The 14,252-nt window shown below is 30.4% G+C and overlaps 1 protein-coding gene across 2 annotated transcripts in view; it reads left to right on the forward strand.

Annotated features, from left to right (window-relative positions):
- Positions 1–14,252, forward strand: part of LOC124530530 (glutamate receptor-interacting protein 1) — a 345,789-nt gene that overhangs the window by 154,574 nt on the left and 176,963 nt on the right. For both annotated transcript variants that reach the window (XM_047104719.1, XM_047104720.1), the window contains exon 3: positions 7,932–8,051. In XM_047104719.1, coding sequence (XP_046960675.1) covers positions 7,932–8,051 — 120 coding nt within the window. The remainder of the gene's footprint in view (positions 1–7,931; positions 8,052–14,252) is intronic.

The raw sequence follows: 14,252 nt of genomic DNA on the forward strand, positions 1-14,252 counted from the left end.
CAAGTACCTTAAATACATTATATTTTCTGTTTTTCTAAATACAATTTAAAATAATGTTTTCGATGATATTACAAATTTAAAACTCAAGTACATAGGTGTGAATGTTGTATATCAATACATTTTTCGCAGAAGAAGATAGATGAAAAATATCTGCCTTGTAAGTTAAGTGGATAGATATTTAATGCCACAGATCCCGGTACCAATTCTTAGTAATAGAACGGATTCTGGAAATTATAAATGTGTTAAATCCCATACCCAGAAAGCACGTAAAAAAACATCAGATGGAAAATTAAAAACAAACTATGATTTGTTCTGATACCATAACTTTAAGATATTGAAAATAAATAAAGAAATTTTTCCGTAATAGACCGTAGTCTATTACGGAAAATTAAAAAAAATTGAAATTTAAATCATCACATTGTAACGTCTAAAAATTAAGTGATCTACTTATAAAATGCTCTTAAAACGTAATTCACCTTAATACCTTACAATACTAGATTTTTATCTCATAGAAAAAAACAAAGCAATTCCCAACGGTTAATTTAATATTAACATCACATCACATAACTTAGATAAAGTCATTCTTTATTTAATAAAAAAAAATTAAAACGTTAACTCATTTATTTGACTTTATATGAATATAAATTTATAAGCTTCGAGTAATTTACGGTCTGTTCCAAAATAAGTAAATATCAAAATTTATTTCCGAAACGTGCTCATAATGCATGTTTCACTGTACGCACGTAAAGTGCGTTTCAATGTACACTGTGCTCAATCTAAATTACTAAATGTTTTATAAATAAACAGCGGAAAGACAAAAATGTTTGTTTTAGTACAACGACTGAGAATTCCGTCGCACCGGATAGCGTGAGCGTCCCTGGAAGTGATTCCTACTCTTTTTATAGCGCTGTGTGGTCTCAATTGAAGCGGAAATTCCGAAATATCTGAACTAATTATATATATATATATATATATATATATATATATATATGTATGTATGTATATATATATATATATATATATATATATATATATATATATATATATATATATATATATATATATATATATATATATATATATATATATATATATATATTATATATATATATATATATAGTCTTTTTCAACAACAAGAGACTAAACAAAATATATTTAAATAAAAAACAAACTATATTGTATTCGAATTGACGCTTCTTTTCGTAAATCCATAATATTCATTATGGATTTACGAAAAGATGGCGTTTTTAAATTCGATAAAACTGTAACCGGAACTGTCAAAGTAAAATTCAAGTTTAGAATTGTTTAAAGTAATATACATTAGTCAATAACTATTAATAGCGCAAAATCAGATCAGAATAAATATACACATGTATGTTTTAACAATTACAATCTATCTATCAATCTATCAATCTAATATATCATTGCTTCAGTTGAAAGAAATATAATGTTTTTATTTTGTTATAGAATATTTATTATCTACTTCTTTATTATAAAAAGTAAGCAAGGCGGTCAGTCTATATGGTTAAAATGTATGGAATGAAAATATATTGCGAATTTTATAGTATTTGCAAAGCGTATATACACACAGTTTCTTGTACTAAACGTTCGACGATAGTACTTATACCGAGCGTGAACCCGCTCGTAAAAACGCTTGCACTAGCGCGTACATAAATCACAGTTTTAACGAGAGCTTGCAATTTACTCGTGTACTTCTTATTTTCTTGCCTTGATAAATGATTCGTCCTGGAATGCCAGCTAATTTCTGACTCCGACTCAAAGGTCGGATTTGAAACATTTCCTTTGGTTTCGCTTCCATTTAAGCATTTAATCTATATTTAAATATAGCACTTAAAAAGTTCTTAGTAGAATCTTAAAAGAAAACTGTGTCAGAAATATGATATTTTTCTCGTCTAGCTATAAACTGTTACAACTATTTCTTTATGCGCACCCGCTATTTAGAATATTGTCGTAATTTGAGTATAGAAAACAAAATTTGTAGTTCTGAAAATATACTACTTTCAGCCTTAATAATTTTTGTCACTATCATCAATATACAATCAATTTGTAGATCTTCTTAACTCCGTTTGCTGATGATGAATGTTTAATAAAACCGTTGTTTTCTAAGTATATTAAATAATAAGCAAATTTCCGAGATTTTAATAGATTTATTTAAATGTTATTTAGCTTGAGGCTCTTTTCAGGAATATTTAATTAATTAGCAGTTCAAAACTTTCCTGAGGAAGGAAGTGAACCAAAATAATTATTATACGGTTTCCTAAGAGACGAATGACGTCAAATAAACTATGACGTACTCCTAAGTAATTATCCAGACAAAATGATTACTTGAAAGAATAACATAAACGATTTCGTACCGACAAAAAACTTGTCCGACTTCCGTCTCAAATTGGAAGCAAATAAAAAGCAATCCTTCTTTTTAATGAAACGCCAAGTTTCACTAACGACCCGTTGGTAAATTTATAAAACAACAACAGAGTGTGGTCCAAACAGCAAATTAATTGAAATTCCAATATCAAAACTTGGAATAAACAAAGGAGCCCATATAAATTATGACAATAACAATTATTTTGAGACTGAATTATTTTTGAGTTGTGTAATAATTTGAAAATCGAATATATTATTATTAATAAAATTACATTTTCTCTTCTGTTTGATTTTCGAAGACAAAACGAAACTTTACTGATTTGATTGTTTTTTTCAAGAATGCCATAGATTATGCAATTTATATAATTAATATTATATATATAATGTATCTATAATACTTATGTATATCATACAATTCGTCAAATTGTACTGTCCAAGCTGTAACAAATCTTACGGAAAATATCTGTGACAATAATAAAATTAACATAATACTAATTTCCAATTTCTTTATTTTTTTTATAAATCTATATCTTTATTAGTTTTTATCAAATTAAGAATGTAAGAATAATATGTGTTTTGTGTAATTTAATTTTTTTTATTTATTAGAACTATGTTAGGTATAAATTAAGAGAAGTGTAGTAAGCCGCTTTGCACTTACAACTTAATTTTTTACTATTGTGAAGCTGTGTTTAACTGTCCAAAGTTTCATTCCCACTTTGAAATAAGAAAAGGTCCTTGTATAGCTTTGGAGGTGATAATGACGTTAAGAGTGAAAGATTATGTCGTTTTCGAAAGACAGTATTTTACTTAAGCTATATACAAATATAAGTTTGTATTTACTTGTGGAAAATTTATTTCTTAGGATACGTAGGAAATATGAAAGCTGCTCAAATCAGTTGATATACTTAGCCTCGGGATTTGAGAAGAACTATGTTTAGTTATTGAAATTAATCAATATTTATTTATTTATACATTACTAGTTCGATCGCGTTTTAGCGTTTGTTTGTCATATGGTAGGCAAAAAAGTAGGCTATATTCTTCCTTGGAGTTGAAATTTGCTTCGTGCCAAATTTCATCAAAATTGGTTCAGCAGTTTGTTAGTGAAAGAGCAACAGATAGTTAGACAGACAGATTTACTTTCACATTTATTACATTAGTATATATTGCACTCCAATTATTTAATAATTTTTGAACCTGTAAAGTTGTATAAGGTGCAACAGGCGGCCTTATCACTAATAATCTTTCAGGCAATCTTTCTAAAAAACCTAAAAATGTATGTACGTGTATGGGTGAGTTTGTAAAGTATTTCGGGATCAAAGCTCGTAAGGCGAGCGGTATAACGGTCTTTTATGGTGCCTCCTCTACGACATACATTCGTTTGAGTGGCGCGCATTTTTATATAAAAAAAAAAAAATTAAATATACATTTAATTTATGATCAAAACTATGTACTTATTTCATTTATTCCATATTAAATTAATGGTCTATATTATTTGTTTTTTAAATTAATAAGCACAGATAATATAATAAATTTACGACTTCACTTAAATATTCAATGATTATAAAATATTTTGAATTTGAATTAAAATATACTTCACAAAATACTTTATTACAATTTTCATGATTTTATTAATTAAATTTACGGACGATAGTTCATAATAAAAAAATGTCGACAAACTCGTTAGGGACAAGATTGTTACGAATTCCTTTTTTTTTTATTAAATTGTTTCTCATCCTAAAAACTGACAATAATCTCATTGTTTAATAATTGGAAATATGTTAAAACTTTAAAAGAACTTCAGTTACATTTGGTATAAGCTCTCGATTCAGGCTGTTAATTCTAGCCGTTTCGTATTTCAATGGCGACCACAGTTTTTCAGCGACCAGTCCATTTGTGTAGGGCCGGCAGAATAACGAAAAATACGTCGACGCGACAAAATTCTTCTCTCTCGCTCTTACGTCTTATATTCGATGTTACTATCTCACTTGCACGTTACGGTCTTTTTAATTGCGAAATCGTAGTGTAATTTACAAGTCCGGAAGGATAAGATCATCAATCAAATAAAATACATTCGGTTTAATCCACATCGGCAGTGTTGTACAATTTCAAAATGGCTTCAAGATTTGGTTTGAATAATAAAAAAATGTGTTTTTTGTAAAACAAAAATCCAAAAAACGTTAATATTTTAAGGATTCATCGTTTAACTTTAAGCAAAAAAAGACATACACACACACAAATAAAAAGTAGAAACTAAAGTGCGTATGTCATAAATGAGACTTCGTTCATGAAGTTTTGGTACATAACTTTATTGGTAGTTATACCTACACTAGAATCAACCCCCCTACAAGTGGGCCAAGCTGCACGAAAAATAGTATGAATAAACTAACGCTGAAACAAAAATGCGAAAAACGCCTTTAACTACTGGAAAATGTACCAGAATTACACATTATTTTAAATAAAAGCAATTATAGTACTAGTTCACACAGTTTCGCTCGCGTTTTAAAGTTTTACGCAAAAAATATAGACATAAATAATAGACTGCTTGGAGTTCAAGCTTACTTATACTAAACTAGCGACCCGCCCCGGCTATGCACGAGTGCAATGATGTTACTAAATATACAACTGAATTTGTCTATTTACGACATCACATGAGAAACTTATAAAAATTTCAGTTTTTCTTTACTATACGCGCTTGCTATCGACGCGACCACATACGCCATAATGACCCGTATTACTTACATTTAACACTTCTTTTTCTATGATACACTGGCCACTGATAGACAGTTATACATATTATAGCCGCTATACATATATAGGTCGATGCCGAGGGTAGCGAACAAAAACTTTTTGTTAATTGTATTGTCACTGATTGTATTAACCGCACTGCATATTCTTTAAATTCTATTATGTAGGTATACAGGTTTTGATTCTTGTTTATTTTATCAATAAATGATTTTGATACTGTCCATATATTATATACATAAACTTTCCTCTAGAATTACTCTATATAGTAAAAAAACCGTATCAAAATCTGTTAACTAATATCTAAGCATATTAAAGATCTAAGCATATGTATGCTTTGGACTGACATCGGTAATCGACTTTGTTTTATAATATGTAATGTTTTTATTATTATTTATATACATCTTATGTGTACACAATTATAGAAATCTATAAATATATTTAAAACCGAAGTGTGTTTTGCTTACGTTGGTAATATTGTAGGTTTTATGAATATTCTATGCAAATAAGTAACACACTCAGTCATATTAGATATACTTATCTCTCTTGTAAGTCACGAGCCTTTTATTGTATGGGTTTCACGTGATCCTAACAGCTGTTCAAGGGTTGTACTTAAGAAAAAATAAACATGAGTAACATCCTCTAAATATCTCACTGATGTGCCTTTTTGTGGCGGAGAAGTTGAAGCTTATTCCACCACATTGTTCTAATGCGGGTTTGTGAATGTGCGTATGGAAGATTTTCACCCAACACTTATAGATTATAAATACAAAGTATATTATAGAGACTAAGAAAGTTTTTTATAATACATTTATAAAAATCAGTTTTCAAAATATAAAATATTTTATTATTAATTAAATTTTCAGTGTACCTATCAGGGATTTTAGGGTTAATTTTAATAGGACTGTATTATGCTTATTTATGCTATTTTCGTTTAGTACTACCATCGACATTTTATAGAGCTTACGTAAAAAGGGTTTTGGAATTTTTACAACCAGTGGCCAAGTCATACCCGAGTTTTAAAAAAGTTATAAAAAAAAATACATATTTGTTTTATTTTCAGTTATCAACTTATGTATAGTAAATATTGTATATATAACTTATTATATATATATGTATATATAACAAAATTCAAAATTCTAAACGTATCGAATTTTGAATTCTGCACCCATTAGCCATGGTACCATAGTACCATGGCTAATGGGTGCAGAATAGATACTAAAATTCGATAATGTTATTATTTTATCGAAGTCTGTTCAGCAACATTTTGATCAAAAACATATTTGAAAATAGCAAGTATACAAGTTTCTTGTAGCTTCTTCTCGCTAGAGGCTGTGTTCCGAAACGGTGATAGAATTTAATTATCGACGATTCAAAAACGCTTCATTGTAAACTTTACTTGAATAAAAGTAAAGTAAAGTAACAGCCTGTAAATTTCCCACTGCTGCGATAAGGCCTCCACTTCCATTAAGGAGAAGGTTTGGAACATATTCCTCCATGCTATTTCAGTGGGCCATCTCAGCTCATAAAATTGATTTGATTTGGTGATAAATTTTTGATTCAAATATATTTTCGTATACGAAGTTTATTAATTACAATACTCACAAGTCATATAAAGATGAATACAAATAGAATACGCGTGAGAATGTGCCATTTGACGTTTCAAATTCGTCAGTCGGTTAGCTTAAAAGCCGTAGCCATCAACATTGTCCAGTTGCGCTATTATTTTAGCAGTTTACGGTTGCTGCTTCGAAAGTCACTGCTAACGAGCTAACTTCCAACGAACGAGATTTGGACGTAGGGTTGTCACTAATAAGTTAATTCATTAAATTAGACTAGCGATAGAGCTAAATGTGTAGTATCGTTATAAAGAATAATCGTACATTAAATTAATTAAAAAATAAAAGATAAAAAAAATAATCGTACATAAGATTGGAACAAGGGTTTAAGGTTTTAGTGATAGGGCTTTGTGCAAGCCCGTCTGATTAGGTACCACCCACTCATCATCTACCGCCAAATAACAGTACTCAGTATTGTTGTGTTCCGGTTTGAAGGGTGAGTGAGCCAGTGTAAATACAGGCACAAGGGACATAACATATTAGTTCCCAAGGTTGGTGGCACATTGTCGCTGTAAGGAATAGTTAATATTTCTTATAGCGTCATTGTGTATGGGTGATGGTGACCACTTACTATCAGGTGGCCCATATGCTCGCCCGCCAACCTATACCATAAAAATAAAAAAAAACTAAAAAGTTATGAGCAAATTAATTTCCATTGATGCTACTTAATATATTTTAAAAAAATGTCTTGTCTTCTATACTTTTATCGTGGATTTTATATTTTTGCATTCACAATTAAATATTTTTTTACTATTAAAACAAACAAAGAATTATAGGTTGTAAAAAAAGGTTTGAAGCTAGTTAAGTTAATAGTTGTAAAACCAGCAACCGAGTCCAGCACAGCGCGGCGAATAATTTCCTGAACGATTATGAGAGAGATGGAATACATCCATTCAGGAGATTGTAGTAAACTGACAAAAAATAAATATGATAAAAGAAAAACCCAGTTACATATTATTTCTGAACCAGTTCCGGAGATGAACCTAAAATTCTGAATATTACATACTTACAATCAACACCAACGAGACTTCTCATATATAACCCAATAATCTGTATAATATGTATATCTATAAAATTGCTTATTATATAACACTTATATCTCAGTGTTTCATGTAATATAATGAATATAAAAACGAGCAAAGTATTGCAGCACGAATAAATAATTTGAATTATTTTTTGTTTCAGTTTTCAAATCACAGACATCGCTTTCTACAGACTCGGGTCTCTGTACTGAGCGAGGATTGAGGAGAACGCACATTGAGCTGATAAAACCTCCGGGAAAACGAATCGGACTTAAACTGGCAGGTAAGTTTTAGATGTAGAGTAACATCTCGAGAACGAATAAATGGGTGGTGACCACCTATAACTATAACAAGTCTTCGGACATGGTCATTACTTATGAAAGAAAAATTAATCTTCACGTCGCGCTGTCAAATTACTTTCTAGGTTCCACATATTAATCGTTTTACCTTCGACTCACTTTTTCGTTTCTTTGGGTTAATAAGAAAAAATATTCTGCTCCATATAATAATTGTATAATAATTTAATATATTTTAGTATTGGAATATATACTAGTGTAATATAAATACACGTAAAAATCTTGACATCAAGATTTTTACGTGGAATGATCTTGAAAACGAGACCGATAGTATCTTCATACATCACTCCGGAAAACATACAAATGGTAAAAAGTTTTCATATAAATAAAATCAAGGTGAATAGGTTTTGTGCTAAATATTAGATCAGAATAAAAATGACTGACCCAAAAAAGTTAAAAACACCGTCAGATGCGAAACATTAAAATAAATTGTTAATTAAAGCAACCCATTAAATGTTAATTGAATTAAAATATAGAATTTCGTTACTCAAATAAATCCCTGTTTTTTATTATAATAAATCGCAATGAATTATTTGAAGCATATAGTTAACACAAACATTAAACAACTTATATAACCGTAGCCTTGTCTTGTCATTAATCAAGAGACATTGTGTACAAAGGAAGTCTTAATGAAATAAAGGATAATCTAATTTTAGTACATAACATCTATATGTACATCAGTTTTGACTTATGTTTTCATATAAAACACAAAATATAATATATACTAGAATCCATGAAGCTAACGTAACATCAAAGCTCGTACCGCTCATAAATCGCTTAGAGCCATAAATTCGGTGACCGCGGCATTCCTAGGAGGGCATTCGGGTTCATCTGGTTACTGTTTATATCGTACATAGCTATATCTTACTTCGACTATTTCATAGAAATGATTAATTTATACCTACAATAATACCGATGTTAAGTCTGTAACTAATCAAGACCTTATTTACTCACGTTTAAATAAGATTTTATACCTTGTGAGCTCATAATTTGAGTATCTATTTTACTTTTTAGAAAAATGTTTTTGTACTGAAGAATTATGGATATAATCAAAAAATCCTTGTTTTGGTTTTTACAAGCACATGACGATTCAACGTTATTTAACAACCATATTTAGTGAAGTTAGTTAATTACAATTATATGTACGTAATATATCCAGTCTGGAAGTCAAAAAGTATTAATTCCACGCTTTTTTATCGTCTCTATCTGAATAGTATGCAATATATTTTTAACAAATGAAACAGCGAAGTGAAAATGAAATATGAAAGGGAGCCTTTAGTGGATCACTGTCCACCAAGTTTTCGGACGAACGTAGGTTTCATTTTTCAGGTGGAAAATTCACAGAATGTATGCAGGCAAACCAATAACAGTTGATGCGGTCGTTTGTAGTGTTCGCTTCGTAAACGATATTGATGTTGCGTGCCGCTTTGCCGCGTTGCTGCCACGATGGTACTCCTATTCCATAATTACTCGATTTTTTAACGTATCCATTGAGACTAGAATTCAAATTTGATGAAAACAAATGCCTATCGAATTAAATACATTTTAATTTTGAAAGAAGAATACTATGTTACAAAAAAAAACATAATTTGTAATTAGAATTCTTAGCCAAAGAAAGAATATTTTGATTTGATACAGGTGGGCAATAGCAAAGGAAAATACATATTATGTTATAAACAAATTTAGGTCTATTAGAAATGTTGAAAAGGCGATTTCCGCTTTTAAATGATTTAGAGAAGAATAATCACGTACGTAGAACAAAAATAAAAACAAAATTAATAATAAATGTTATGAGCATAATTCATTACATTATTACTCTTTTTTATTTGTTCATCGTATTAAATCAAACTTGGACTTAAACGCATTTTCTTATCATATCAAACTAGGTACTTCATTTATATTACATTTGATAATATGAAATTTACATAGAAAGATGCCGAATTTCGAAACAGTACACGTTGGGTTTCAAATTGATGAACGATATTTGGTCAAGCACTTACGTTTCTGTCGTCAAAATGGAATTGCTCGACCGTTCATAAATGAAACCTATAAATTTACAGACCGCTATTAAAATTCGTCTTCGGAAGACATATTGGACATTGAATACGATACATATGCATGTCTGATCCGCCATATCTACAGTATCCCGATTTTTATCTGCTTTATATGAAGTTCTTGCACACAGACCAGATCTTGGTGTGTGAAAAACATGTATCGAATGAACCACCTATGTGCCTATAACCACCTAATGAGACTGACTTTGCAGTGTTCGTGGTCACGGGCAGACTCACCGTGACCACGAACACTGCAAAGTGCTCGAAACGTCGGGATGTTTAAAATTAATTAATATACGCGATTCATCCGTTATAAATAGTTTTATTTAAACGATTCCAATTTTCTTAGTTTTAAAAATATATTTTATTGTTACTAGCATGGTCTAGGCTAATCTCATGATTCTTAATTCGAAATTAATTGTAGTCTCAAAAGAGTCTTTACTATTTGCTGAAATGTTTCTAAATGGACTTTTCTTGCATGTAACGAAAATTCAAATTGATCAAAACCGGGCAACCTGTTAAATAAATAAAGATGATATGATCATTATAGGCATTAATAATAATAAATAATAATAAATATGAGACAACATCACATACATTACTCTGATCCCAATGTAAGTAGCTGAAGCACTTGTGTTATGGGAATCAGAAGTAACGACGGTACCACAAACACCCAGACCCAAGACAACATAGAAAACTAATGGTAATCTACATCGACTCGGCCGGGAATCGAACCCGGGACCTCAGAGTGGCGTACCCATGAAAACCGGTGTACACACCACTCGACTACGGAGGTCGTCCAATTGTTTTAGAGTAACGTCGAAATTGATGAATAACGTATACACAAAAGTTTATCTTTACGTTCCCGTCATTAAACTGAAATTGCCTGAATGTTCATAAATTCACGCAATAAATTTCGTGTCCGCTTTAAATTCATCTTGGCAAAAACATCGGTTTTATACAATGCGCGATTTTGTTACTCGTGGGATACATCGTGAGTATTTTTTAGTCTTTAGTTGACGTTTAACTACGTAAATATTTTTTAGCTTAAACATTTAGTGTCCTATCTTTAGCATATGTAAATGAACGCATAAATGGACCCGTTGACGGATGAGAAGCAGTCACTACCGCCTCCTACCAGTGGTCATTGGAATTAGCTCAATAAGAAATATTAAACTTTGCTTGCTAAAAACATGCTACCAAACTTGAAAATTAAGATGGTATGTCTTTTGTGTCTTTAGTTAAACCGGCTCACTCACCCATCAAACCGAAAAACAACATTACTTAATATTCCTGTTTGGTGTTAAAATGGATGGAACCCAGACAGGCTTGCATCGAGTCTGTAAATAAGAGTATGAATGACAGGTTCTTATTATTATTTTTATGCTTAGCGTCAAACTCTTACATATCACTTCGATACAGTAAACTGAAAATTTAAGTGAAAGGTGTAAATGCTTTTTTTAAAAAAACATATGGTATTTGGTCACTTCAATTCCAAACTCTAGTGAAGTGAAGAAACTACACTGAAGAGAGATCTCTTCAGTATAGTCTATTTTATTTTGTCTTCTACTAAAATACTCCTTAATCTATTATATTTATATATTAAACATGTATTTATATAAGTCTAGAATTAGGTTTCTAAGAAAACAAAATCCAATAATACGCATTGAAGCTTCGGATAAATTCGTAATACGTTTTGTTTATTTAACAGTCGATCCATAGCCTACGCTCGTACTGCATCATATAACAACTTTGATACAACGAATGTTATCAGATCCTCACCTAATATTTATGAAGCTCCCATCCTTGGGGGTATTTAAAGTGCCCTGTTATAACATAAGGTTTGATACATCGCTTATAAACAAACATACTTCGAAGCTACATCATAATATTAATACATCATGTTTAATAAACATTTGGCTTTTAAAGTCGGATGGTAAACTTATTCTTACAAAATAAAAAGTGACTTCAATCTACTACTATTAGGTTAATGATATCGAGATGACCTTAGAGTAATACTAAATACAACGTAATCATAATTAAAAATAGTCTAAAATCAAATGTTGTGTTAACGTATGAAAAAATGTGACAAAAGAATCGAGAATGTAAGTTACATTTCTTGTAGTCGTTTCAATGTTTTAACAGCAGACCATTAGGTAATAGAAAATATATTAAATTCGTGTGATATTACACTAACTAGGTTTGTGTGTATGAATATTTGTAATTCTAGAATTGATAAGTCTGTAATTTTCGTTATCTTAATGTCGACTGAAATGTTCCATTCTTTGTCGACTTTATAATATCACGAGATTACTTTTTATATTTTTACAGTCCGTTAGTTCCACAAACTAGTCATTAAAAGCTGGTCTTGCTTTTGTTTGAAAATTTTAAAGATTCTTTAAATCAATCAGATTTTTCTCTTACTTACCTTATATTTTTCTCACCCTTATATCACCTAACAAGTATTTTATTACGGATGCCTCTTTTTAAGTTATGTTTACTTGTTGAGACAGAATTATAAACGAACGACGAAATAAAAAAATATTACATTTATATATTTTATTATTTGTACCATCGAAAGCAAATGTTATTAATTTTAGATGCGTCAATACATCTAAAATTAATAAAATTAAAACCTGTTGTAAATATGAAACGTTTAAATTTAAATTTTGTGAATTAATCGCTTTCGATTTACCGGTTTTATTGGGATTATTTAAATCATTTGAAGAGAAATAGTTAGTGTGATTGAAATGAATTTCAGAATTATTTAACTGTGAAACTATAAGGTTTAATGATTAGTACTTCTTTTATAATGGAATCAATATTCTCAACATTTAAATACAAATAAAAGAGTGCTTACTGAATTTCTTGTCACCTAAGTAAATCACTAATTGTAAAATGGCGATTCAAAACTGCTTGTAAAAGTCTACTTGAATAAAGTTTATTTGATTTGATTTGATTTAAGAAGAAGATTTCTTGACATTTTATTGGTAGAATATATATTCTTAACTGATAGCTCTGCAGTAAGTTAAATCGTTTTGTAGGACAACTCAAAAATACTAATAAATGCCTAGGAGCACATTGTAATCAAGTATTTATATACATTTTTTTATTTTTGTCAATGGCATTTTATGCTTAGTTTTTATTTATCTTTTACAAAATTGTATAAAATATAAAGTGTTTCTATATATGTATACTTGTTGACCCGTCATATCGTGAACGATATCATAAGGGACTTAATTTTTTATAGTGTTTATGAGTAAGTGTAGTTTAATTTTGTCTGCTATCCTTAATTAAAATAACAGAACCGTTAGTAACAAGAGTATATTTTGTATCGTGTTGGTCTTTCGAGTATTTCAGACGAAAGTAGATCATACATCAGGGAGATATATTTATCTTTACATAAAATTTCGTATGCGTAATCATCCCGAAACTTGGCGGATATCGATTAGCACCGCATCTGTCCCAGCTATCCAATAAATATGTAAATTTCGTCCGGATTAACCCTGTAGGGAAGAAATTCGCGGCTCGTGTAAACGAAGGGGGACTTTTTATCATTAAATTCGCCTTTGACTTAGAGGGACGGGTAAATTGACTATTGGAGTTCAGTACATGTGCGATCAGTAAATTATGCCGTTGATAAAAGGTTCTTTTGACCTTTTTTGACATATTTCTGTTAATTATTTATTTAATACATATTTCAATTAACACGTTGACAGCGGCATTCTTTTTTTAGTTTTTACATTCCGGCAGTACGGGAACGACCTCGTTAAAGACCTCGTATGAAAACTATCATAATACCGGTACGGGGCTTATTAGACCCCGTAACGCTTTTGAAACTATAAATCGATGTGAAGTCATCACATGATCCAGTCATGTATGTAAATTTTATTTCTTCTCGCTGCGCTGCGTGGTCAAAGAGACCTCGTATCGAAGTAGGTGCAGCATAGCATTCCGTTTATAGGCATCATATAAATATAGATGTTACAGCCTTCGCACGACAGAGAAATCTATTTTCTTCATCAGATACATACGAGGCGTATTAGACCTCGCTTCGCATTGAACGTGTTGAAA

This window comes from Vanessa cardui, chromosome 6, assembly GCF_905220365.1.
Source record: "Vanessa cardui chromosome 6, ilVanCard2.1, whole genome shotgun sequence".
Lineage (NCBI taxonomy): Eukaryota > Metazoa > Arthropoda > Insecta > Lepidoptera > Nymphalidae > Vanessa > Vanessa cardui.